The following is a 26,945-nucleotide window of genomic DNA, read 5'->3' on the forward strand; positions in this document are numbered from 1 at the left end:
GTGGTGTTCCTGGGGACTGTTTGCTACACCTCTTAGCACAAGATAAGTGATTTTGTACAAGTGTGGAGTAATAGTCAGGTGGCTCAAAATGAGTGCTGGGGGTGGGAAGAAGGGAAGTCCTTGAAATAGACTCTGCAAACACAACCCTGTACTCTTTGGAAGAGAAGCACTTTGCAGAGGGAAGTCAAAGTGTGCACTCCAGATTTTAAAGGTATGATGGGAGGCATATGCTGCTATTTATTTTAATGTTGCAATATGGCTTTATTAGTGAAAGCTAATGTATTTAATATCTTACCAATGAGTTTTAAAAGTGTTTGCTGCAGTATATACACATTAAGTGTGTGTAACCTGATGGGTTTTGGGAGATGTTAGGATGCTAAAATTATCTCTGATTCTCCAAAAACGGATCTAGAAGGCTATAGGAGGCTAATTACAGGCTGGCTATTGTAACATTAGCCTATATTGATCTAGGGCATATTCACTGAGTCAATGCAGCTAGGTCTGATGGAAGACAAAGGATCAAAGTCTGCCTTTGATTATACATGTACAACTTTCACTGTCTGGTGGAAATTGTACACACATGTGAGGGGAGAATTTGGTCCTGAATATGAATGCAAGTGTGTGCACACCTTTAACAAATATGGGGGGGGGGGTATCTTATCTCTTGGTTACTGGTTTGAATTCAATCCTGGATGAGGTGGTATGATGAAAATCACTACCACTTGATAGGCAGTTTGTCTCTATGTTGGGTGATCTCTGTCCATTTCTTAGTAGACAGGGAGCCACATAACTGAAAGACACCATCATGATTGGCAGTCACAACAGCAAGGCTAAGGTTTACTTCTTTCGCCACCATTCATTTATAGCCTGAATTTAGAGGTGCTGAGAATTTGTAATTGAAGCCAAGGGAAATGCAGATACCACACACCTGTAAAAATCAGGCTTTTCTTTTCGCTTTAAGCATCTATTATGTGCAACAGCTATTAAGCGTATGTTCCGTAGGACTTTTCAAGCAGACAACTTTTCCACAGTACTGACTGCTATGGGACTTTCACACAATCACTGTAACATTAAGGTTGAGAATTTAACTCTAAAAGGCAGGAAGTTCAAAGCTACAAGCACAGCAGCTTCACCAGCAGTAATTCAGTACCACACCTTGCACATATCGGGCCAAATTGAACCCTGGTGATAAATAGGAACAACTCCATTTACTTCAGTAGGAGCTGCAGGGGGACTCAGCACTTATGAAAAGATCAGAACACTGACTTAGGACCCCAACTATAAATTTAGGAGCCTAACTTTAGATTTGAAAATCTGAGACATGAAATTTTATCTGTCTTAGCTACTACCATTCCCATAGTATCTGAGCACCTCACAACCTTTAAAGTATTTATCTTCACAACACCCCTGCGATGTAGGGATGTGCTATTATTCCCATTTTACAGATGGGAAATGGAGGCACAGAAAGACTAAATGACATGCCCACAGTCACGCAGGAATTCTGTGGTGAAGCAGGAAATTTAACTCATGTCCCCCAAATCCCAAGGTAGCGCCCTCACCATTAGACCATCCTTCCTACCTTTATGCCTTAATAAAGTTCTGTCATGCACTGAATGGGTCTGTTTCTGATCTTAGTTTGACACCAGTGTAATTCCATTGGGCCAGATTCTCATCTCCATAACATTGACTTCAGTGGAGCCAGTCCAGATTTGCACCAGCAAAATGATAAGCAAAATCTGAGCCCACTGAACTTGAATCTGCTCTCAGTCACCCTGGGGCACATCAGAAGGAGCTCCATTGGGTAACCAGACCGCTTCCAGGAAGATCCAGACACGCAAACCTGCAGTTGTGACCGTGCACGTCTTTGTTTAAGCTGCAGTTGTTGGCAGGGCCGGCTCCAGCATTTCTGCCGCCCCAAGCAAAAAAAAAAAAAAAGCCGCGATTGGCGGCGGCGGCAGCAGTTAAGCGGCAGGTCCTTCGCTCCCCCAAATTGCCGCAGGTGCCGCCCCTCTCCCTTGGCCACCCCAAGCACCTGCTTGTTAAGCTGGTATCTGGAGCCGGCCCTGGTTGTTGGCAATGCCACACCTCACCTAAGGCTTCGCCCTGCCTGCAAATGGACTCACTTTGGCTGTGATCTCACCCTGCCTGGGTTCACTGTGCATGAACAGTTGGGCCGTTGAGTTTAACTGGCAGGAACATTCAGAGAAAGGGAAGGTCAGAATCACACAGACTGGATTTTAAAGCCATACACAAGTATTCCCAGTGCGTGTGCAGCCCCCGTACAAGTGTGACTCACCGCCTGGCTGAGCACACCAGAGTAGGCTCTCCTCCTTTTGCATCCATGCTGACAGCCACTCCAGCCCTGCAGTCAAATGCCTCTTCTTGCAGCTCAGCCTTCCGGCCAGGTCATAGGTAGCGTCCCATCCCTCCCAGGGTAAACAAATAGCCCAACAAACAATAGTCTGCCTGCCTCAGGCTGGGTCCACAGTTGACTCACTAGTCCTTACCTCTATTATAAGGGGTTTCAATAGACCATGCCCCTTGCCAAGGGGATCTGCTTCACCCTCCCTGGTGGGCCCATAGGGGAACCCAGGCCTTCCCTCTCCTCCGGGTTCCTATCCAGGGACTGTTTCGCAGGCCGTCGAGGCCTGGTTCCGCTGCCTCTTGCTGCCTCTCTGGATCGCTTCCTACTTTGCCCTGTCATGGCACTGGCAGCCAGCCATCTACTGTCCTTCCCAGTCAGCCCCCACTGGAACCAGTTAATCCCTTTTAACTCCTCGGTCCAGACACCATGCGTAGCAGGGCAGGGCGGATTGAGTTCTCAGGCGCTCATTAACCCCTTCTGAACACAAGAGTGGCCATACTGGGTCAGACCAATGGTCCATCTAGCCCAATAACCTGTCTGCCAGCAGTGGCCAATGCCAGGTGCTTCAGAGGGAATGAGCAGAACAGGCAATCATTGAATGATGCATCCATTCCCAGCGTCTGGCAGTCAGAGGCTAAGGACACCCAGAGCATGGGGTTGCACCCCGACCACCTTCGCTAATAGATCCATCAGAGGCTATCCTCCATGAACTAATCTAGTTCTTCTTTGATCCCCCTTATAGTTTTACAACATCCCCTGGCAATGAGTTCCACTGGCCCAACGTGGGGTTGGCCCATGCCGTCACACATACCTTTCCTTCACTGAGCTGTAGAAAAAGGGCCTAGTCAGACCGGGACACATTGCACTAGTGTGCACATGTAGAATGCACATGCTCAGGAGAGGGAACACGCTCAGCTGAGTGCAGACGAGATCCTGTGTCAGCTGGTTAGTTCTCAGGCTGTTGGTTGGGCAGTGCAGAGCCACCAAATGCATTATGTGCCTCTGTGATTGGTCTTAAGCCAAATTTGGCAAGTTACAGGTAGGATACTTGTTAGATCTTCCGGATCAGGAGAGGTCTTTTCCATCCTGCTTTCTCTGGGTCAAAGAAAGATAGTTCGCGCAGGGAAGTTGGTAGGCATGCCGAGCAGATGACTGTACCTCCTTGGAGAATGTGGAGCAACCTTTAGGGTTACCATATCTCATAAATAAAAAAAGAGGACCCTCCACGGGCCATGGCCCCGCCCATTTCCCCACCCCTAGCCCCGCCCCAACTCCGCCCCTTCCCCCACCCTAACTCCGCCCCCTCCTCCCTCCCACTCCCAGCCAGGGGGAAAGGGCTGCCCCAGTGCTACCAGCATCACGGTTTCCCGGGCAGCCCCCAGACCCTGCGCCCCCAGCCGGCGCTTCCCCAGCGCAGCTGGTGCCCGGGAGGGGAAGCGCCCAGCCGGGGGCGCAGGGTCTGGAGGCTGCCCAGCAGACCGTGAAGCCGGTAGCGCTCGGGCTTTGGGCAGCCCCCATGCCTCCGGACCCTGTGCCCCCGGCCGGGCACTTCCCCTCCGGGGCTCCGGCGGCTCTGCGTAACTTACACTGTATAAGTTACACAGAGCCCAAGAGGAGCAGAGCCCCCGCAGCTGGAGGCTCTGCTCCTCTTAGGCTCTGTTTAAGAGCCAGGCTGCCCCAGCGCTACCGGCTTTGGGCAGCCCCCGTGCCTCCGGACCCTGCGCCGCCGGAGCCCGGGAGGGGAAGTGCCCGGCTGGGGGCGCAGGGTCCGGAGGCAAGGGGGCTGCCCGAAGCCGGTAGCTCTCGGGCAGCCCGGTTCTTAAACAGAGCCTCCAGCGGCTGGGGCTCTGTGTAACTGACCCTGTGTCAGTTACACACAGCCCCGGGGGCTGGAGGCTTTTCTCCTCTTTGGCTCTGTGTAACTGACACAGTGTCAGTTACACACAGCCCCGGCGGCTGGAGGCTCCAGTCCCCGCGGCTCTATTTAAGAGCCAGGCTGCCGGAGCGCTACCGGCTTCGGGCAGCCCCGTGCCTTCAGACCCTGCGCCCCCAGCCGGGCACTTCCCCTCCCGGGCTCCAGCGGCGCAGGGTCTCCAGGCACGGGGCTGCCCGAAGCCGGTAGCGTTCAGGCAGCCGGGCTCTTAAACAGAGCCGCCATTTTCCCGGACATGTTCCGCTTTTTGGCAATTCCCCCCGGACGGGGGTTTGACTGCCGAAAAGCCGGACATGTCCGGGAAAAAGAGGACGTATGGTAACCCTAGCAACCTTTGAAGACAGCAGGACCTGTTCAGCTAGAAAATGGATTGTAATTCACCTTGAATTTGTATCATTTGCATATCAGTTGGAGGAGGGGGTAACTATTAGTGAGGGGAAGGTCTCTGCTGACACTGGCTCTGAGCAATGGGGTTTTAGTGGCTGTCTTACAACCTATTGTCTTGCTCCTGTGACTGCCCAAGATGCCTTCAGCTTTGTCTCACTAGAAATGGTCACTGGGAAGAGATGGGAGCTCCTTTTCCCTACATGGAGTCACAAGGACTCAGGAACAGTGGGTTTCAGGACGATATCACCGTTTTGATTTCCACACAATGAACTCTCTAAAAAAAGCCATGTTAAATGTCTTTTTTTGTTTGTTTGTTTTTTAAGAAGGAACCCATAGTTTTTCTTTAAAGGATCACTCCCACTGAACTCAAAGAGTTTGTCATTTTGGCTGATCATTTTTACCCAGCACAGAGGGATTCACTACTCCAGTGATTAGCTAAATCCAATGCAGTTGTGCACAGCAACCTGCTCTTATACTATACTTTCTGGCCCGGGGACCAGAAACAAGATCAAGTGACTTATCTAGCCCATCGTGACTAGCTCATGCAGATCAAACAGAATAAATTCAGAGAGCTCCTAGAGATAATAAATAAATCAATAAATCACCAAACCCATTGTTGGATAGTTTCATAATGAGTGCATTTGAGGAAATTGAGATCTGGACATGGATATGTTGCTGGCAGAAAGAGGTTATGTTAAGGAGACAAATTATTCATTGCAAGTTACTCAACTCTACTACTAATTATCATTCAGTTAGCTTCTGCCTAGTTATGATGCGGCTGCTTCTTTCTCTTATACAGATGCACTTCTTGAGCTTCCTTCTTACCTTTGTCATTGCAATGACCTTATCCAATGCCCAGTGTTTTTATGAACCCATCCAAGACCAGCAAGTATCCAACAAAAAAGGTAGGAACCGCAAACCCTCAACTATTCCATGTTCAGCATTGTAGAAGACACTTACAATAGAATACAAGGCCAGGCTGGTTTTGTCCATTTTAGTCACTGTCCATTCACCGTAGGTGGGGAGGGAAGGAAGGGCATGAAACAATAGGATGGAATGAGGGCAGGGTAATAAATTCACCCTGGGAAAAATGGGGAGCATCAGGACAAGCATTCTCCCCCCCTCCAGTTTAATGAAGGATGTTAGACTCTCAAGGGGTCTGGTTCAGGACCCTAGCTTTGGTTCACTGGCAGTAACAGTCCACATATTAATTGGAGCCAATCCACTGTGTTGCATTTTCCTGGAGACAAAAAGCAACCTTAGAATCAAAGCAGAAACCCAAGATCTTCAGGTCCATCCATGGAGCTCCTGGTACTGCTCAGGATGGATAGGGGCAAAGGTGAGATATTAGCCACCTCTGCCATCCTCTGATCTGGGGTCAACTTGTCCTGGGCTATGCCTGAAGGCTGCCCTGATTTGTGTAGATTGCCTACAACTGCTATTCCGGCAGCCAAGGGATCCCTAGACACAGGGAAACTGGTGGCCCAGAAGGGGCTGGTGTAGGAGCCACTATGCTAGCTGAGGACTCCATTAAGCAACTAACAAGGGTCTGTGCCAGTAGGGGTGAATTTGGACTAGTATGTTTACCACGATATACATTGTTCACATTGGCTCATAGGCATGACATGTCATGTCACACTTTAGTAAACTTCTTAATTGCTGCTAAGTGGTCAGAGGTGTGCAACATCTGCAGTGGGGGCCCTTTGAGGAAGGTAGTTGGGGCTAGGAGAGAGGGTGAAATTATTTCCAGGTAGGTTATTCTTATTTATGCCCCAGTCTGCACCCAGATTTTGGCACAACATTCAAGCTCAAGGCATATACACACACTAAGGCCTTGTCTACACTACGAGAGTAGTTCGATTTTACTTGCATCGAATTTTTGGAATCGATATTGCAAAGTCGAACGTGTGTGTCCACACTAAGGACAGTAATTCGACTTTGTGCGTCCACACTAACGGTGAAAGCGTCGACATTCGAAGCGGTGCACTGTGGTCAGCTATCCCACAGTTCCCGCAGTCCCCTCTGCCCATTGGAATTCTGGGTGTAGCCGGCAATGCCTTCTGGGTAACAAAATGTGTCGAGGGTGCTTTTGGGTAACTGTCGTCATCCGTCCATCACTCCCGCCCTCCCTCCCTGAAAGCGCCGGCGGGAAATCAGTTCGCGCACTTTTCCAGTCAGTGACAGCGCGGACGCCACAGCACTGCGAGCATGGAGCACGCTGCGACCATCGCTGCAGTTGTGGCCGCTCTCAACGCATCGCAGCTTATCATACAGGTTTCCCTGAGGCAGATGCAGAAAAGTCAGGCGAGGAGGCTACGGCACCGCGGTGATGTCCTGAAGTCTGAGAGTAGCACAGACCTCTCAGAAAGCAGGGGACCCAGCGCCGAGGACATCACGGTGGCAATGGGTCATGTTGATGCCGTGGAACGGCGATTCTGGGCACGGGAAACAAGCACTGAGTGGTGGGACCGCATAGTGCTGCAGGTCTGGGATGAATCCCAGTGGCTGCGAAACTTTCGCATGCGGAAGGGAACTTTCCTGGAACTTTGTGAGTTGCTGTCCCCTGCCCTGAAGCACAGTGACACCCGGTTGCGAGCTGCACTGAGTGTACAGAAGCGAGTGGCCATAGCCCTCTGGAAGCTTGCAACGCCAGACAGCTACCGGTCAGTCATGAACCAGTTTGGGGTGGGCAAATCTACCGTGGGGGTTATTGTGATGCAAGTAGCGAAGGCAATCGTTGATGTACTGCTGCCAAAGGTAGTGACCCTGGGAAACGTGGAGGCGATCATAGATGGCTTCGCAGCGATGGGATTCCCAAACTGCGGTGGGGCCATAGATGGAACTCACATCCCTATCCTGGCACCGGAACACCAGGCCAGCCAGTACATTAACAGAAAGGGCTACTTTTCCATGGTGCTGCAAGCACTGGTGGACCACAGGGGACGTTTTACCAACATCTACGTGGGATGGCCGGGCAAGGTTCATGACGCTCGTGTTTTCAGGAACTCTGGTCTGTTTAGACGGCTGCAACAAGGTATTTACTTCCCGGACCACAAAATAACTGTTGGGGATGTGGAGATGCCTATAGTCATCCTCGGGGACCCAGCCTACCCGCTAATGCCCTGGCTCATGAAGCCCTATACTGGCGCCCTGGACACTGAAAAAGAACTCTTCAACTACCGGCTGAGCAAGTGCAGAATGGTGGTGGAGTGTGCTTTTGGCCGTCTCAAGGGGAGATGGAGAAGCTTACTGACTCGCTGTGATCTCAGCGAAACCAATATCCCCATTGTTATAGCAGCTTGCTGTGTGCTCCACAATCTCTGTGAGAGCAAGGGGGAGACCTTTCTGGTGGGGTGGGAGGTTGAGGAAAATAGCCTGGCTGCTGATTACGCACAGCCAGACAGCCGGGCGATTAGAAGAGACCAGCGGGAAGCGCTGTGCATCCGGGAGGCTTTGAAAGCAAAGTTCCTGAGTGAGCAGGGTAACCTGTGACTTTAAAGTTTGTGTACAGAGAAGCTGAACCTGCCCCCGTTTCTTTACCCAGTTAATGTTGACTATCCTATCCAGTTACATACCCCCTTCACCCCCTTCCAACACACGTTTCGAAATAAAAATAGTTCTACTTTGTTAATGCACACCGTTTTCTTTAATACTGTTTTCGCGGGAATTTTTTAAAACTGGGACGCAGACTGTGGTGCGGAGCGGGTGTAGTGTAGTGACGCGAATGCAGCTTCTAAACTCAAGGATTGACAGGCTCCGCTGCGGTGGGATGGTTGTTTCAACGGAGCCTGTCACCCCTCCTGATCGGGACTGTGTGTATGGGGGGTCTATGTGACTTTGTGGCAGGGGGAGGACGGTTACAGATCCCCTGCTGTGTGGCTCTGTGATCCTGCATAAGGACCGCCGCTTAAGATCTGTAACTGCCCTTCCCCGCCACAAAGTCACAGAGCAACCCACCCCCCACCACATAACATGAAAACAACCTCCCAGACTAACCAGGGTAACTAGTCACTGCATCACTGCACTGTGTATGTGCCCTGCTGCTGTGCCTGCCCCCGCCTATGTACCCTGCCAAAGGTGACTGTCCTGTCCAATTACCAACCCCCTTTCCCCTCCTCCTCCAAAAGAACATGATTGAAACAGTAGTTAACAGAAACGTATTTTTTATTATCAACTACACATGGAACTGGGAGGTGAAACTTGGACGGGGGCTTGTGTCAGGCGGGAAGGAAAGAACTTTTCAAATTTTGGGGAATGAGAGCCTTCTGCTACTAGAGCTCTCTGCAGGGGTGGAGTGAGAGTTAGCATGGACTCTGCCGCCTCTCCTTCTTTGCACTTTGGGTGAGGTGGGTATGGGACTTGGTGGCGGGGGAGGGCGGTTAGAGATGGACTGCAGCGGGGCTCTGTCCTCCTGCCTCCGTTCCTGCAGAACATCCACAAGGCGCCGGAGCGTGTCTGTTTGCTCCCTCAGTAGTCCAAGCAGCGTTTGAGTCGCCTGCTGGTCTTCCTGCCGCCACCTCTCCTCCCGATCCATGTTTGCTTGGTGCATTCGGGTCAAGTTCTCCCGCCACTGGGTCTGCTGTGCTGCCTGGGCTTGGGAACAGGCCATAAGCTCAGAGAACATGTCCTCCCGTGTCCTCTTCTTCCTACGCCTAATCCGCGCTAGCCTCTGGGAGTGTGATGCCAGGCTAGGTTGTGAGACAGTCACAGATGGGGCTGTGGAAATGGGAAAAAGGGAGTGAATTCCTCAGAAAGATAAATGTAGTTGTTGAACAAAGAACATAGTCTTTCTCTGTGAACAAGACCATGCACAGCACCTATCACATGCGCACTCAGCACAAGGTCGAATTCTCGGCCTTCGCATTCAGTGCCTGGGGTCTTGCACAGCACATTTGAGAAGCAGGGCAGCACAATGGAATTTCTGTTGCAGGCAGACATGGTAAGCCGTAGACTTGTGGCAGTTTAAAACTTTTATATTACCACTGGCCTCATTTCACATTTAAAGCAATGTCAGTCCCTGCTGCCAGCAATCCGGCAAGCGGGAACTCTGCCCCTGTCCCACCCCCTCGCGGCTGTCCCCGGGAACGATCCCTTTCGGCTGCCCCTCTCCCGCCTCCACCACATGGCTGCAAACCAGCGGTTACAGTTCTGTAAAGGAACGGGCAAGCAGTCCCAACACTAACATTCCCCTACCTAATTCAAAGCAGGTCACCATGGGCGACATCACCCTGATGAGGATCTCTGAGAGCGAGAGAGAGAGAATGCTCCGGGAAAGCCTCCAAAGACCAGGGCCGTATGCCGCCCTGCTGTGCAGAGCAATGATTCCCGAGTACTTGATAGTCTCGTGGCGCGGCAATGTGTCGTACTTCGGAGGACCCAATAAGGCCGCTCTCCCCAGGAACCTCATGCAACGGCTTTCCAATTACCTCCAGGAGAGCTTCATCGAGATGTCCCAGGAGGATTACTGCTCTATCCCCGGACATATAGACCGCATTTTACTGTAGCTGCAGTAGCAGGGACTAAACAGTAGAGCGGCTTGTGCAGGACAATCACGGAAAACCGGACATTGCTAGATTTTTTTTCAAAACTTGCACTGCCCATGACTAAACTGTTAAGCGCCTAGGGCACAGTAATCATGAACAACCCATTCTTTTAATTGTTAATATTCCTGTTCTGTTAAAAATAAATGTTTAGATGTTTACAACACTTACTGGCTGATCCTTCCCCAGATTCTGTGTCCGGGGTAACGGCTGGGGACGCTTCGTAGGGGATCTCTGTAAGGGTGATGAAGAGATCCTGGCTGTCGGGGAAATCAGCGTTGTGAGCGCTGCCGACTGCCTCGCCCTCCTCATCTCCTTCCTCATCTTCCCCGTCCCCTAACATGTCCGAGGAACCGGCCGTGGACACTATCCCATCCTCAGAGTCCACGGTCACTGGTGGGGTAGTGGTGGCGGCCGCACCGAGGATGGAATGCAGTGCCTCGTAGAAACGGGATGTCTGGGGATGGGATCCGGAGCATCCGTTTGCCTCTTTGGTCTTCTGGTAGCCTTGTCTCAGCTCCTTGATTTTCACGCGGCACTGCGTTGCATCCCGGCTGTATCCTCTCTCTGACATGTCTTTAGAGATCTTCTCGTAGATCTTTGCATTCCGTCTTTTGGATCGCAGCTCGGAAAGCACGGACTCATCGCCCCACACAGTGATGAGATCCAAGACTTCCCGATCAGTCCATGCTGGGGCCCTCTTTCTATTCACAGACTGCACGGCCATCACTGCTGGAGAGCTCTGCATCGTTGCCAGTGCTGCTGTGCTCGCCACGATGTCCAGACAGGAAATGAGATTCAAACTGGCCAGACAGGAAAAGGAATTCAAATTCAAATTTTCCCGGGGCTTTTCCTGTGTGGCTGGTCAGAGCATCCGAGCTCGCACTGCTGTCCAGAGCGTCAATAGAGTGGTGCACTGTGGGATAGCTCCCAGAGCTATTAGCGTCGATTTCCATCCACACCTAGCCTAATTCGACATGGCCATGTCGAATTTAGTGCTACTCCCCTCGTCGGGGAGGAGTACAGAAGTCGAATTAAAGAGACCTCTATGTCGAACTAAATAGCATCGCAGTGTGGACGGGTGCAGGGTTAATTCGATGTAACGGCGCTAACTTCGACATAAACGCCTAGTGTAGACCAGGCCTAATATACATTTTTAATTCTGTATTTTCACTAGTTTTATTATGTCTCCTCTATCCAGGCTGCTTTAGGGATGGAGAGATGCATGACTTTGGTGTCTACTGGTACACCAAGGATTGCTTACGCTGTTATTGCACCCGAGAAATAGTGGCCTGTTGCAACATGTGAGTGAAAAAAAACAAAAACAAAACAAAAACAAATACACCACAACGTCTGGGTTGGGGTTATTTGGTTTGGACAAACACTCTTCATGGCGTGCACCCCCCCCCCCCCAAAGAATACAGCTCTACTGCTTATCTAACATACTACAGTAATAAGGCTAGATAAGTACAGTACCTAAATATCTCACAATCTTTAGTGTATCTATCTTCTTCAGCTACCTTCTGCTCCCCGTGAGGTAGGAAAATACTACTATCCCCATTTTACAGATGCGGAACGGTGGCACAGACAGACAAAGTCACAGAGGCTAAGTCTTCCTAATCCTAGCCCTAGCCCCTGGACTGTCCTTCCTCTCTGCCCTCAGAGTATAGAAAAGAGGCTAAACCAAGCCTGAACTTTGCAGGAGTGGCTCAGGCTCAGAAACAAAATTCAAGATTAGAATTTCACAACTGGTTTCTTTCTTCATAAGAGGCTGAGCCAAAACCCAGGTAGGACCAGGTTTCTTTGAACAAGGTGCTGTACATACATAATCACATGGCCCATCGCCCTGGTAATAAACGCCATCCCACAGTTTGCCCAGGCTTGTTCATCCCTCATGGGGGATGATCACCTGCAAGGGGGTTCAGCTACCTTCTCAAGTCCTAGGCTCTTCATCCTGCATAGGCCTGGCTGACTGAGGAAGGATGGTCATAAGTAAGACTCCCACATCTCAACTCAGACGTGATTGCCATCTATTGCCCCTGCTTCTCATATGCAGGGTCAACGTCCAGGATTGCAACCAGAGGATAGCCTCTGTGTCATGGGAGGGGAGATGTTGCAAACGGCCCTCCAGCTGGGACCCTCTTCTGTGATATTGTCCCCCAGTCACAGCATGGAGAGAAAACCAGGCTGCTCTGCTGCATAGTTACAAAAACGCCATTAGCCAGAGAATAGCCTGTTGAGTCTGGTCCAGGCTCTACACGCAAGTTGACAGGGAGGCAGGATTTCAGAGCCCAGCCTCCAGCCTGAATGGGAGCATCTACACTGCTATTTTTAGCTCTGCAGCCCAAGCCCTGCAAGCCTGAGTCAATTGACCTGGGCTCAGACTCAGCAACGTGGGTATTTCTTTGACATGTAGACGTACCCTTCCTGTGTTAGGCCCTCTTTCCCACCGGTGTTTCCACTCTAAGAATGCAGCTTTTCTGGTCCCCAGTAGAAGCATGACTCCTCAGCCAGCCCACCCCATTGTGGCTCCCCTCTTCTGGCTCCCCTTGCTGACAGCCGCTTCAGCACTCCAATGGTGTGCTTCTTCTTGTGACTCAGCCTCTATCCAGGTCATGCTCTGTTCCACCACTTCTGAGGTAGCAGGGCCCCCTTCTCCCCTACAAAAAAAAAAGTCCAACAACTTCCCACAAGGCCTTCAGCCCAACTCTGAAGCACGTTGGTCCCTAACCCACTTATATCAGGATACTCACACCACCATCCCTAGTGACCTGTAGGGGAACCCAGGCCCTGCCTCTACTGTGGGTTCCAGCCCAGATAATGGCATAGAGAGTACACTTGTAAAGTTTGCGGACGATACCAAGCTGGGAGGGGTTGCAAGAGTTTTGGAGGATAGGATTAAAATTCAAAATGATCTGGACAAACTGGAGAAATGGTCTGAAGTAAACAGGATGAAATTCAATAAGGACAAATGCGAAGTACTCCACTGAAGCAGGAACAATCAGTTGCACATATACAAACTGGGAAATTACTGCCTAGGAAGGAGTACTGCAGAAAAGGTTCTGGGGGATCCCCTCCTGTCCTTTCCCAGGGGCTCTGCGGGCCGTTTGCCAGTGCCTCCTTCTTGGGGGAAGTATCCCACAGCCTACTCTCCCTCTGGGCCTCTTGCCTCAAAGTCCTTCCCTTAGCAATCACCCTACTCCTCTCAGCTGGGACTGATCCTAAATTGGGCATGGCCCCAACCTGCTGCACTAATTGCTCTGACTCCAGTTAATGTTTCCCTAGGGTTACCATACATCCGGTTTTTCCCGGACATGTCTGGCTTTTCGGCAATCAAACCCCTGTCCGGGGGGAATTGCCAAAAAGCCAAACATGTCTGGGAAAAATACCGGCCAGGCACTTCCTCTCCCGCGGCTGCTCTGCTCTTCCCTGGACTCAGACTTCGGCTCTGTTTAAGAGCCGAGCTGCCCGAGCCAACGCTACTGGCTTCGGGCAGCCCCTGTGCCTCTGGACCCTGTGCCGCCGGAGCAGAGCAGCTGGAGCCGGGGAGGAGAAGTGCCCGGCCGGCGGCTGGGGTCCGGAGGCATAGGGGCTGCCCGCAGCCCGAGTGCTACCAGCTTCATGGTTTGCCAGGCAGCCTCCAGACCCTGCGCCCCCGGCTGGGCGCTTCCCCTCCTGGGCTCCAGCTGCGCTGGGGAAGCGCCGGCCGGGGGCGCAGGGTCTGGAGGCTGCCCCGCAAAACGTGAAGCTGGTAGTGCTCGGGTAGCCCATTCCACATGGCTGGGAGGGAGGAAGGGGAGTTAGGGTGGGGACTTTGGGGGGCGGGGCTAGGGCCTATGGAGTGTCCTCTTTTTTTATTTTTTAAATATGGTAACCCTAGTCCTCAAACATTGTAGGTTACACACACACACACACACACACACACACACCAGTGGGGAAGGTGATATAGTCACCTGAAATGCAGAGATGGAGAGGGGGGCAGAAGATAAGGGCAGAACAAAGAGGAGGAATTGGGGAATCAAAGGGAAACTGCAAAAGCATACAGTGACCCTACCCGGAATGCTAGAGGAGTTTTAGTTGTTAAAAAAAAAAAAAAACACCACACACACACACACACACACACACACACCAAAAACAAGAACAAACCACCATCACGTGGGCACAATTAGGAGGGTGAAAGGAATTGGGGGAAGGGAGGAGGAAGGTAAAGAGTTGAAATCTCAAGGGCCAGCAGCAGCTCTTAGACTCTCGCCTGCTGCCCTAGTAACTACAGAGAGAGCAGCAGCCTGAGGGGCTTTTCTCCCAGCCTTTGGGGGAAGACTGATGATCCAGGTGCTCTGCTGCTCTCACCCTACTGTTTGTTCTCTTTCCCCATGACAGAGCTGTCACCCCTGTTGGCTATGACCAAGAGAAATGTGAGTCTGTTTTCGACGTGGAATCCTGCAGCTACCAGGTGAGGGGGAAAGTCAACCCTTTCCAGAGCTGTGAAGTTGAGAGCTGGGTGATTTAGCCACAAGTCCCTTTTCTGAGGCATGTTTATTGTGACAAAAACAAGCCTTAAAATTTTAAGCACAGTCAACCGTTGAGAATCATATTGTAACAAAGCAAAGCAATGTATAGCTGTTAAGCCATAATAATTTTGATGTATGACGAGATCAGTCCTGGATGACTATTTTGCTTCTGATGAGTGAACCTGCTTCCTCACCTCCTCCTTTGTAGAGGCGTCTATTGCTAGTGATCCACCCCTCCTTTCAGTGCAGGAGGGAAATAGGAGAGAGGAGACTGCTTCATCCCAGCAACCAAGGAAGGACACATTGGCTGAGAAAGGATTAAACATGAGTCAAACACAATAGGTCTCAGACCTCTCACTGGCTTCTGCATCCACCTCAGTTCTGAATTTTTGAAACCCTAGACATAGTTTGAGAGCTACTTGCCTCAGAGCCACTAGATGGCACCTTTGCTCTGTACTGTAGTATTTCCCCAAACCCTACTTGCAAACCCAGGCCCTGCTCCTGTAAACATGTACTTGCTTAACCTTGAGCACATGGGTAGTTTTATTTGCATTTAGATAGACTGACATGGATGAATGCTTGCAGGATCAGGGCCTGCATTTTTTTTTAAAAGATACTTTTAGCTTACTGTACTTAATAAAGCCTCCAAGCAGATACAGGCAGAATTGTGATGACTGTTCTATCCCAGAAGATTGACCAAGATGAATTGCACCTTAGAGCAGAGCAGGAGGACAAAGCAGCAGGGAATTTGCTTTTAGAACCATGTCATAAGAACCTGAGTCAATGGAAAAGAATAATGAAATCCCATTATACTAGTTAAAGCTAGGGTTACCATATTTAGTGCCTCCGAAAGGAGGACACTCCACGGGGCCCCGGCCCTGCCCCCAGCCCCGCCCACGCCCCCACGCCCCAACTCCGCCCCCTTCCCAAAGTCTCCGCCCCCTCCCCTGCTTCCCGCGAACATTGAGTCGGGGGAAGCCTGAAGCAGGTAATGGGGGGTGTGGGGGGAGGAGGCGCGGCCCAGGCTGGCCCCCCCGGCGTTTCCAGCCTGGGTCGGCTCGGGCCCTGGGGTGCCGGTGCCGGCCCCGGGCCCGGCCAAGCACCCCCGGCCCGCCCAGCACTGCCGGTCCCCGGCCCAGCCCGGCCCCCGGGCCCCCGGCCGAGCACCCCCGAACCCCGGCACCGCACTGCCGGTCCCCAGCCCGTCCCCCGGCACCGCCGGCCCGTCCCCCGAGCCCCCGAGCCCCCGGCCTGGCCCGACACCGCCGACCCGGCACCCAAGCCCCCGGCCCGGCCCGGCACCGCCGGCCGAGCCCACGAGCGCCCGGCCCGGCCCTGGAGCCCCCGGCCCGGCCCAGCCCCGCTCCGACGGCCCGGCCCCCGAGCCCCCGGCCCGGCACCGCATGTCCCGATTTTCCTGGACATGTCCGACTTTTTGGGATTTCCCCCCGGACGGGGATTTGGAGCCCAAAAAGCCGGACATGTCCGGGAAAATCCGGACGTATGGTATCCCTAGCCAATAGTGCAGGAGCAGTTTGGGCTATTTTTAAGAACCAAAACATGATGAGAAATTGGGGCACAGCTAACCCAGGTACAGGGTGGAATTGGTGAGTTACATGTTATCTCCGTCCTTAGTTCTATGACCCAGAAGTTGCTGACAGAAATGGTATTGAATATCACTGAGGCTGGGAAGGCATTGCAGTGGGATCTAGCATGTTCAGAAATTCAGGATTTCCTGAATGACCAGCTAATGGCCATTCGGAATGATCTAGAGCATCAGGCTTGGCCCACTGCCCTTACAGACACATCAGGAGTACCATCTGATCTGTGGCCATGGAGACATACTTGGAAACTTTCTGGGTGGAAGTACAAACATTCTCAATGCTCCTTCCAAGCATATGAACCAATTAGGGGGGGACTTGTGCTCGCATCGGGGAAAAATATTGTTTCTATGTTAATCATTCTGGCTTAATTGAGCAGGATTTACAAGCCATTAAGAATGCTGCTGTTGTTTTCCGTGCTTTATCTCTTGATCACACCTTTAGTTTTGAGGACCTCCTTCCAGACCTTGGGTCATGGTTTACGGGGCTCTTTCAAACAATTGTTAAATGGATTCTTTTCTTTCTATGTGTTATTTGGACAATGATACAATGTGCCAAATGCCTGTGTAATGCTTTGATCAAAAGCTCTGCTGTCCATAAGAAAATCCAGTATCTATCCCTCCAGCTTGATCGCAAATTGCGTAACGGGCCTGACAATTTTTGAATTTGTCAGGCCCGAAGGGGGGAACTGTGAAAGTTACTAGTGACCCCCCCTTAACAGAGCAGCCTTTATGTCAACCAGTGGCCATTAGGGGGAAGCAGACACTTCAAGTACACAGTAGCCTGAACTTTTCAACTGTCTTCCCTTCAAGGCCTTAAGGTAGTTGGAGCTGGTCCCAAGCCGGTTTTCACTGACCAGATAGCAAAAGCACGGGTCTGACAACCACCAATCAAGTGTTAACACTGCAAGGACCTTTGTCTGAATGTGTATAAAGGATCTGTAAAATGTGTGTAAGACAGAGTTTTTGTACTAAGGTGCAAAGCTCTCCTTTCTTCTGCAGAATAAAGCAACTCTTCCTTATCCCTGTCTGGCTGTTATTGGCTCTCAGCTAGGTGGACCCGATATTTCGGTAACAAAGTGATATGGAAACACTGGGGTTGGACTTGAATTATAAGGGGCCCGGCAGCAGGTGCCCCCCAGCTTTGTCACCCACTCCTTCCCAGTGCAAATACTTTAATCTTACATCACCCCCTCCTTCCCAGTGCAGATGGCTTAACCCTCTCCATCTGTCCTCCCCCAGTGAAGATGGTTTAACCCACTCCTTAGTTTAATCCTACTTCACGCCGCCTCCCTGGTGACCATGGTTTAACCTTCTCCTCCCCAGTGCAGATGGTGTAACTCCCTCCAAGCGCAAATAGTTTAACCCACTCTACCCCTCCTGCCCAAGACAGAAGATTTACCCTATTCTCCCACTCCTCTCGCAAGCAGAGTGCTTTCTCCGTTTTCCCAACCAGTGGAGATGATTTAACCTAACCCTCCCTCCGCCTCAGTGGAGATGGTTCACTCCACTTCATCCCTCCAGTGGAAATGGTTTATTCCTCCCTGCACGCAGATGGTCTCTCCCGCCTCTCGTGGCCCCGCCCCTCTGCCAGGCCCGGACTCCCTCGCTTCATGACGCGGTAGGATCCCGGCTCAGGATTGGCCGAGCCGGAGGCCGTGGAGCCAGGTAGCCAATGGCCGGGATTTACCCTCCCGGATCCAAAATGGCGGCGCCGGAGCCTGGCCGCGGGGCCTCCGGAGGGAGGAGGTGAAGCGGCCTCGGCCCGCGGCTCCGGGACCTGCCGCCCCTGCTCGTCCCCCCGGAGCCGGCCGGGGCCCGACCCCAGCCTCAGCCATGGCCGCTGAGAGCAGCAAGCAGTTCTGGAAGCGGAGCGCTAAGCTGCCGGGGAGGTGAGTGCGGCTGGGGGCACCTGGACCCCGGGCTCGGTCCCGGCTAATCGGTGACACCCCCGGGCTCGGTGACACCCCCCCCCCCCGGGCTCGGTCCCGGCTAATCGGTGACACCCCCGGGCTCGGTCCCGGCTAATCGGTGACACCCCCGGGCTCGGTGACACCCCCCCCCCCCGGGCTCGGTCCCGGCTAATCGGTGACACCCCCGGGCTCGGTGACACCCCCCCCCAGGCTCGGTCCCGGCTAATCGGTGACACACACCCCCGGGATCGGTCCTGGCTAATCGGTGACACCCTCCCTCCCCACCCCCGGGCTCGGTGACACACACACACCCCCGGGCTCGGTCCCGGCTAATCGGTGACTCCCCCTGGTAATCGGTGACACACACACCCCCGGGCTCGGTCCCGGCTAATCGGTGACTCCCCCTGGTAATCGGTGACACACACACCCCCCCCCGGGCTCGGTCCCGGCTAATCGGTGACACCCCCCCCCGGCTAATCGGTGACACCTCCCCAGGCTCGATCCTGGTTAATCGGTGACACACACCCCGGGCTCGGTCCCGACTAATCGGTGACAACCCCCCCGGCTAATCGGTGACACACACCACCCCCCCGGGCTCGGTCCCGGCTAATCGGTGACACCCCTCGGGCTCGGTCCCAGCACCAGTTAATCGGTGACACCCTTAGAGGAGTGGGCTATACACATTCCTTGCCCTTGCCCTTTGATTGATTATTGAAAATGAGAGCTAGGCTCCTAAATCAGTTAGGTGTTTCAAGGCTGAGCACCGCAATGCCTAAATGTCTTTCAAAATCTGGCCTTATGTCAGGCTTTTCATCCCTCGAGCTTCCAGTGCCTTACATATATACTATACAGCAATATCTTTCTCTCCATTTTACGGATGAGAAAACTGAGGTAGGGGGAGATGACATGACTCCTCAAGGTCATTTGGTGACTCGGTAGCAGAACTGTGGATAGACCCAGTTCTGCTGACTCCCATGCCCTGTGGCTTCCTGATGCAAAATAAAAGCCAGGGGAAAAACCTAAATTACAAATATAAATCATGGGCTTTTGGGGTATTTATTCAGGACTTGAACTCAGAGCCTGGAAAATGCAGCAATAGCAAGAGAAACACTGAATTACACAACAGAGGAAGGAGATTACACAGGTAATGGTCTCTCATCTCCATCAGTAGGAAACACGTGAAAATGGGGCCCAACGTACTGCTCCAATACCTCCCCTCACGCCTTTCCTAGCAGTGGAGCCCAACCTAAACCTGGGCGGTTCTGACACGATCCTAGAGCTCTGCCTCATCCTGAGCGACAGCCTTCCTTGCCCTTTGCTTTCAATAACCATCAGGGCATACGTGACAAGGAAGGAGAGCCAGAAACAATCCATGGGGCTCCTGGTGGCCAGCCCAAACAACTCCAGGGGGCTGAGGGAAAACCCAGGCTTCTTTGGAGACCTGGTAAGCCAGGGCCACGATGAGGCAGTTAGCCAGGTCATAGAAGATGATCCATGCGACATAGGCAAACATGCCCATGTAGAGCCGCTTCTGGACTGAGTAGATGAGGAAGACACACACCGGGTAGGTCATGACAGCCAGCGTGATGGCTGTATAGTAGCAATAGGTTAGCATCTTCCCCACTTCGGTTAAGTTGAAGGGCTTGATTTGTGCCATGTCCGTCATTGCTCGTTCCAAGTGGCCAACCTCAAAGATCAGGTAGATGTTGGTCACTAGGATCATGTAGGATCAGTCCCGGCTAATCGGTGACACCCCCCCCCCCCCCGGTCTCAGTCCCGGTTAATCGGTGACACCCCCCCCCCGGGCTCGGTCCCGGCTAATCGGTGACACCCCCCCCAGGCTCAATCCCGGTAACTCGGTGACACCCCCCCGGCTAATCGGTGACACACACCCCCGGCTCTGTCCCGGCTAATCGGTGACACCCCCCCGGCTAATCGGTGACACCCCCCCCCGGTCTCAGTCCCGGCTAATCGGTGACACCCCCCACAGGCTCGATCCCGGTTCATCAGTGATACCTCCCCAGCTAATCGGTGACACCCGCCCGGGCTCGGTCCCGGCTAATCGGTGACACCCCCCGGCTAATCGGTGACACACACCCCCGGGCTCGATCCCGGCTAATCGGTGACACCCCCCCAGCTAATCGGTGACACCCACCCCAGGCTTGATCCTGGCTAATCGGTGACACTCCCCCCCCCGTCTCAATCCCGGTTAATCGGTGACACACACACCCCGGCTAATCGGTGACACCCCCCCCCCCGTCTGGGGCCCGGCTAATCGGTGACACTCCCCCCCGTCTCAGTCCCAGTTAATCGGTGACCCCCCCCCCCCGGCTAATCGGTGACACCCCCCCGGTCTCAGTCCCGGCTAATCTGTGACACCCCCCCCGGGTTCGGTCCCGGCTAATCGGTGACACCCCCCCGATCTCAGTCCCGGCTAATCGGTGACACCCCCCCCCCCGGTCTCAGTCCCGGCTAATCAGTGACACACACCCCCCCGGTCTCAGTCCCGGCTAATCGGTGACACCCCCCCCCGGTCTCAGTCCCGGCTAATCGGTGACACCCCCCAGGCTTGATCCCGGTTAATCGGTGTAACACCTCCCCGGCTAATCGGTGACACCCCCCGGGCTCGGTCCCGGCTAATCGGTGACACATCCCCTGTCTCAGTCCCGACTAATCGGTGACACCCCCAGGCTCGATCCCGGTTAATCGGTGACACCTCCCCGGGCTCGGAGCCGGCTAATCGGTGACACCCCCCCGGGCTCGGTCCCGGCTAATCGGTGACACTCCCCCCCCCGTCTCAGTCCCGGTTAATCGGTGACACCCCCCGGTCTCAGTCCCGGTTAATCGGTGACACCCTTCTCCCTGCCAGGCTCGGTCCCGGCTAATCGGTGACACCCCACGGGCTCGGTCCCAGCACCAGTTAATCGGTGACACCCTTAGAGGAGTGGGCTATACACATTCCTTGCCCTTGCCCTTTGATTGATTATTGAAAATGAGAGCTAGGCTCCTAAATCAGTTAGGTGTTTCAACACTGAGCACCGCAATGCCTAAATGTCTTTCAAAATCTGGCCTTATGTCAGGCTTTTCATCCCTCGAGCTTCCAGTGCCTTACATATATACTATACAGCAATATCTTTCTCTCCATTTTACGGATGAGAAAACTGAGGTAGGGGGAGATGACATGACTCGCTCAAGGTCATTTGGTGACTCGGTAGCAGAACCGAATAGACCCAGTTCTGCTGACTCCCATGCCCTGTGGCTTCCTGATGCAAAATAAAAGCCAGGGGAAAAAACCTAAAACACAAATATAAATGATTGGCTTTTGGGGTATTTATTCAGGACTTGAACTCAGAGCCTGGAAAATGCAGCAATAGCAAGAGAAACACTGAATTACACAACAGAGGAAGGAGATTACACAGGTAATGGTCTCTCATCTCCATCAGTAGGAAACACGTGAAAATGGGGCCCAACGTACTGCTCCAATACCTCCCCTCACGCCTTTCCTAGCAGTGGAGCCCAACCTAAACCTGGGTGGTTCTGACACGATCCTAGAGCTCCGCCTCATCCTGAGCGACAGCCTTCCTTGCCCTTTGCTTTCAATAACCATCAGGGCATACATGACAACGAAGGAGAGCCAGAAACAATCCATGGGGCTCCTGGTGGCCAGCCCAAACCACTCCAGGGGGCTGAGGGAAAACCAGGCTTCTTTGGGGACCTGGTAAGCCAGGGCCACGATGAGGCTGTTAGCCAGGTCATAGAAGATGATCCATGCGACATAGGCGAACATGCCCATGTAGAGCCGCTTCGGGACTGAGTAGATGAGGAAGACACACACCAGGTAGGTCATGACAGCCAGCGTGATGGCTGTATAGTAGCAATACGGTAGCATCTTCCCCACTTCGGTTAAGTTGAAGGGCTTGATTTGTGCCATGTCCGTCATTGCTCGTTCCAAGTGGCCAACCTCAAAGATCAGGTAGATGTTGGTCACTAGGATCATGTAGGATCAGTCCCGGCTAATCGGTGACACCCCCCCCGGGCTCGGTCTCAGCTAATCGGTGACACCCCCCCCCCCGGCTTGGTCCCGGCTAATCGGTGACCCCCCCTGTCTAATCGGTGACACCTCCCCGGGCTCGGTCCTGGCTAATCAGTGACACCCCCCCCCGGTCTCAGTCCCGGCTAATCGGTGACACACACCCCCCCGTGCTGGATCCTGGCTAATCGGTGACACCCCCACGGGCTCGGTCCCGGCTAATCGGTGACACCCCCCCCCGGGCTCGATCCTGGCTAATCGGTGACACTTCCCCCGGGCTCGATCCTGGCTAATCGGTGACACTTCCCCCGTGCTCGGGCCCGGCTAATCGGTGAGACTCCCCCCCCGTCTCGGGCCCGGCTAATCGGTGAGACTCCCCCCCCGTCTCGGGCCCGGCTAATCGGTGAGACTCCCCCCCGTCTCAGTCCCGGCTAATTGGTGACACCCCCCCCCGGTCTCAGTCCCGGCTAATCGGTGACACCCCCCCGGTTCGATCCCGGTTAATCGGTGACACCCCCCGGCTAATCGGTGACACACCCCCCGGGCTCGATCCTGGCTAATCGGTGACACCCCCCCCCTGGGCTCGGGCCCAGCTAATCGGTGATACCTCCCCGGCTAATCGGTGAAACCCCCTCTGGTCTCGGTCTCGACTAATGGGTGACACCCCCCCCGGCTCGCTCCCGGCTAATCGGTGACACTTCCCCGGGCTCTGTCCTGGCTAATCAGTGACATCCCCCCGGCTAATCGGTGACACCCCCCCGGTCTCAGTCCCGGCTAATCGGTGACACACACCCCCACAGGCTCGGTCCCGGCTAATCGGTGACACCCCCCCGGTCTCAGTCCCGGCTAATCGGTGACACCCCCCTGGTCTCAGTCCCGGCTAATCGGTGACACCCCCCCTCCGGGCTCGATCCCGGCTAATCGGTGACACCCCCCCAGCTAATCGGTGACCCCCCCCGGGCTCGATCCTGGCTAATCGGTGACACCCCCACGGGCTCGGTCCCGGCTAATCGGTGACACACCCCCCGGCTAATCGGTGACACACCCCCCGGCTAATCGGTGACACCCCCCCCCCGCTAATCGGTGACACCCCCCCAGTCTCAGTCCCGGCTAATCGGTGACACACCCCCTCCGGGCTCAATCCCGGCTAATCGGTGACACCCCCCCAGCTAATCGGTGACACCACCCCCCCGGCTAATCGGTGACACTCCCACCCGTCTCAGTCCCGGTTAATCGGTGACACCCCCCCGGCTAATCGGTGACACCCCCCTGGTCTCAGTCCCGGCTAATCGGTGACACCCCCCCTCCGGGCTCGATCCCGGCTAATCGGTGACACCCCCCCCAGCTAATCGGTGACCCCCCCCCGGGCTCGATCCTGGCTAATCGGTGACACCCCCACGGGCTCGGTCCCGGCTAATCGGTGACACTCCCCCCCCCCCCCCCCATCTCAGTCCCGGCTAATCGGTGACACACACACACACCCCCCCGCTAATCGGTGACACCCCCCAGTCTCAGTCCCGGCTAATCGGTGACACCCCCCCCCCCGGTCTCAGTCCCGGCTAATCGGCGACTCCCCCCCTCCGGGCTCGATCCCGGCTAATCGGTGACACCCCCCCCCGGGCTCGATCCTGGCTAATCGGTGACACCCCCATGGGCTCGGTCCCGGCTAATCGGTGACACTCCCCTCCCCCCCCGTCTCAGTCCCGGTTAATCGGTGACACACACCCCGGCTAATCGGTGACACACACCCCCCCCAGGCTCGGTCCCGGCTAATCGGTGACACACCCCCCCCCGGGCTCGGTCCCGGCTAATCGGTGACACACACACCCCCCCCCGGGCTCGATCCTGGCTAATCGGTGACACCCCCCGGGCTCGGTCCTGGCTAATCGGTGACACCCCCCGGGCTCGGTCCTGGCTAATCGGTGACACACCCCCGCCTAATCGGTGACACCCCCTCCGGTCTCAGTACCCGGCTAATCGGTAACACACACACCCCCCGGGCTCAATCCTGGCTAATCGGTGACACCCCCCCCCGGGCTCGGGCCCGGCTAATCGGTGACACTCCCCATCGTCTCGGGCCCAGCTAATCGGTGACACTCCCCCCCCCGTCTCAGTCCCGGTTAATCGGTGACACCCCCCCCAGCTAATCGGTGACACACACACACACCCCGGCTCCTTCCTGGCTAATCGGTGACACACACCCCCGGCCAACCTCAAAGATCAGGTAGATGTTGGTCACTAGGATCATGTAGACAGCAACTACAGTGGCCCCGGCCTTGAGGGTCATGCCACAGAACCCCACCGGGCACAAGATGATCATCATGTTTTCTCCATAGGCAACGTGGAGAAACCGAAGGAGCGTCGCAGAGTAGAAAGGCAGAAAGGCAAGCTAGGAGAGACGTTGGCAGGGCTTGTGTTAGGGATTAAGTGCAGTGAACTCAAGCCTGTGCTGGAAAAGTAAAGGATCAGGTTAAAACATTGTGGGGTGGGGACGGGAGGGGAGGGTCATCATGTGGAACGCCTAAGGAGGAGAGTTGATCAGTGTGCACACACACACTCTGTAACCCCATCTCTCTCTCTCTCTCTCACACACACACACACACACACACACACACACACACACACTGTAACCCCATCTCTCTCTGACACACACACTGTAACCCGTGTGGCAAAGTACCTCCTTCTCCTCAGCAGGCTCAGTCCTTTTTAGCCTTGGAACCCAGGCTTGGGCAAAGCAAAACCCTGTAGGTAGCACAGGGGCTGGCTATTCCTTCCCTCAGTCAGTCCCTTGTGCTTTTTTGTCTTCCCTTCTGGGGACAGAGTGCGGCCTTCCTTGCTGGAAGGGTTCAGAGCCTTGCTGCTCCTAACTTACTGGCAGCTTCCCTGGTTCTCTCACTCTCTCTCTCCCCCCCTTTCCATGCCGGGGAGGGTTTAAAAAGGTCCCAAGCAGTTGGAGCCAGCTGAACCTAATTAGTTCCCTAGTAACCCCTTGCCCAGCTGAACCTTATTTCCCCATGGTTCTCTCTCTTCAGTGGCTTGGGAGAGGCTTTTTTAACCCCCTGGGACTGATTACTACCCCCCCCCCCTTTGTAGCTGTTTCTCCTGGGTTTGCCACATCCCCATCTCACTCACACACACTCTCTCTCTCTCTCTCTCTCTCTCTCTCTCTCTGTAACCCTATCTCACCAAGATTCCTGGTAAACCAAAACTTGGTTCTGTCCCCCATGATCCTATGTGCTCTTCACCACGGTCCACCTCCCCCAACACTCGAGTGCAGAGAAGGGCTCCCAGCCCCCTTAATCAATGACAGGCCATGCTCCAGAGCTCCTGAATTGAGAGACCTGCCAGCTTTAAAGGGGGGGCCACCCTAGTCCCCTTTTAGAAACAGTGAAGGGGACAGGTGGTTGATTGCTCGAGTTCCCGTGGAACTGATTTTAATGGTGGTGAGATTAAATTTAATTGTGTTTACCGAATAATTAATGACATTAGGGTGCCTAAACCCTTGGATCAGCCTCCTTATTATTTTAATCTCAATAACACAGAGTCTAGCAGTCTCACAGCTGTTGGCGTCCTCAGTGCGACCTGGTGGATAGAGCACTTAGGAGATTTGGGTTCTATTCCCACCTCTACCACTGACCTGCTGGGTGATCTTGGGCAAGTCATGTCGTCCCTCTCCGTGCCTCAGTTTCCCCACCTGTAAACTGGGAATAATGATACTGTACTTTGTCAAGCACTTGGAGAACTACAGATGAAAAATGCTAGATTAGAGTGAGGTCTTTATTATTATTATTTCATTAAAATCACCAAATATATGTTGAATCAATTATTTGCTGCAATGTAACCACTCAGCTCTAGATTGCAGGCCCCTTGAGCCAGCTCTGTACTGACACAGAACTTTGCAAAATAAAATAAATGAGAAGAAAAGGTGCAATGCCAAGCCTGCAGGCTGACTCCTCAGGGGGGCTGAGCGCCCACAGCTCTCCTGGAAATCCACAGACCACGTTTTCCACAGAGCTCAGGGCCAGCTTCACAAGAGCCCAACAGGGCCTGCAATCTGGACCAGGTTGACCAAGTTAGCTTAGTGCTCAGCAGCTCCCATTGTGGTGCTCTGGCCAGATTTCTAGGCTATGAATGCCAGCAATTCCTCTGAACTCAAAGGGCCAACGCCTGGAGCTTTAATCAAGCAAACTCCCATCAGTGTCAAGAGAAGTTTGTTTGAATGGGGACATCTGGAAGTAGCCCTTTATATTTCATCTCCATCTTTCATGTCCACCAACAGGAGGCATTTCCAGCCTCTCAAAGGTTAGACTCAGTGAGCAGGTCAGGGCTAACTTACCTCCTTCCGAGAGAGAAAAGGGAGGAGACCTGGTGGATGGATCGGCTGCGATATCTTTGCACCGTCTGGAAGTAATGCCTAGCTACAATGCCACTGACCTAATGGCTGAGAGACCGTGTGCTCTTCGCCTTGGGACCCTGCTTTGCTAAAGGAATAACTCCTCAGCTCACCAGGAACCTATAAAACAAAGGGAACATAGGAATTGCCAGATGCAATCAAAACCAAGCTCCATCTAGTCCAGGAGCCTTTCTCCAACAGCGGCCAGTGCCAGATGCTTCAGAGGAAGATGCAAACAAACAAACAAAAACCAGAAGGTAGCAGTGGGCTAAT

The 26,945-nt window shown here is 53.7% G+C and overlaps 3 protein-coding genes and 1 pseudogene across 3 annotated transcripts; 1 reads left to right on the forward strand and 3 right to left on the reverse strand.

The window, feature by feature from the left end:
- The first annotated feature begins 159 nt into the window (after positions 1-159).
- Positions 160-17,358, forward strand: LOC128836446 (beta-microseminoprotein-like). The gene is made up of 5 exons (XM_054026737.1): positions 160-211; positions 5,485-5,590; positions 11,427-11,529; positions 14,606-14,678; positions 17,150-17,358. Exons 2-5 carry the CDS (start codon positions 5,485-5,487, stop codon positions 17,159-17,161), a joined length of 294 nt encoding a protein of 97 aa, XP_053882712.1. The 5' UTR covers positions 160-211; the 3' UTR covers positions 17,162-17,358.
- On the reverse strand, positions 9,848-11,103 carry LOC128836445 (myb/SANT-like DNA-binding domain-containing protein 1). The gene is made up of 2 exons (XM_054026736.1): positions 10,397-11,103; positions 9,848-10,189 (listed from the first exon to the last, which is right to left on the reverse strand). The coding sequence occupies exons 1-2, from the start codon at positions 10,971-10,973 to the stop codon at positions 10,155-10,157; spliced, it is 612 nt and encodes a 203-aa protein (XP_053882711.1). The 5' UTR covers positions 10,974-11,103; the 3' UTR covers positions 9,848-10,154.
- Positions 17,359-18,405: 1,047 nt separating the features above from the next.
- Positions 18,406-20,559, reverse strand: LOC128837036 (transmembrane protein 217-like; annotated as a pseudogene).
- A 188-nt stretch (positions 20,560-20,747) lies between these two features.
- Positions 20,748-24,602, reverse strand: LOC128837037 (transmembrane protein 217-like). Its single transcript, XM_054027854.1, has 2 exons — positions 24,492-24,602; positions 20,748-22,210 (listed from the first exon to the last, which is right to left on the reverse strand). The coding sequence occupies exons 1-2, from the start codon at positions 24,600-24,602 to the stop codon at positions 21,689-21,691; spliced, it is 633 nt and encodes a 210-aa protein (XP_053883829.1). The 3' UTR covers positions 20,748-21,688.
- Positions 24,603-26,945: the final 2,343 nt, after the last annotated feature.

Source organism: Malaclemys terrapin, chromosome 4 (genome assembly GCF_027887155.1).
Source record: "Malaclemys terrapin pileata isolate rMalTer1 chromosome 4, rMalTer1.hap1, whole genome shotgun sequence".
Taxonomy (NCBI): domain Eukaryota; kingdom Metazoa; phylum Chordata; order Testudines; family Emydidae; genus Malaclemys; species Malaclemys terrapin.

Coding starts and splice junctions, on each gene's coding strand:
- LOC128836446 (XM_054026737.1), top strand. CDS start 5,485: ATGCACTTCTTGAGCTTCCTTCTTACCTTTGTCATTGCAATGACCTTA. Junction 5,591..11,426: donor GCAAGTATCCAACAAAAAAG/GTAGGAACCGCA, acceptor TCCTCTATCCAG/GCTGCTTTAGGGATGGAGAG. Junction 11,530..14,605: donor ATAGTGGCCTGTTGCAACAT/GTGAGTGAAAAA, acceptor TCCCCATGACAG/AGCTGTCACCCCTGTTGGCT.
- LOC128836445 (XM_054026736.1), bottom strand. CDS start 10,973: ATGCAGAGCTCTCCAGCAGTGATGGCCGTGCAGTCTGTGAATAGAAAG. Junction 10,190..10,396: donor ATCTGGGGAAGGATCAGCCA/GTAAGTGTTGTA, acceptor CTGCTACTGCAG/CTACAGTAAAATGCGGTCTA.
- LOC128837037 (XM_054027854.1), bottom strand. CDS start 24,602: ATGATGATCATCTTGTGCCCGGTGGGGTTCTGTGGCATGACCCTCAAG. Junction 22,211..24,491: donor ACATCTACCTGATCTTTGAG/GTTGGCCGGGGG, acceptor CTGATCTTTGAG/GTTGGCCACTTGGAACGAGC.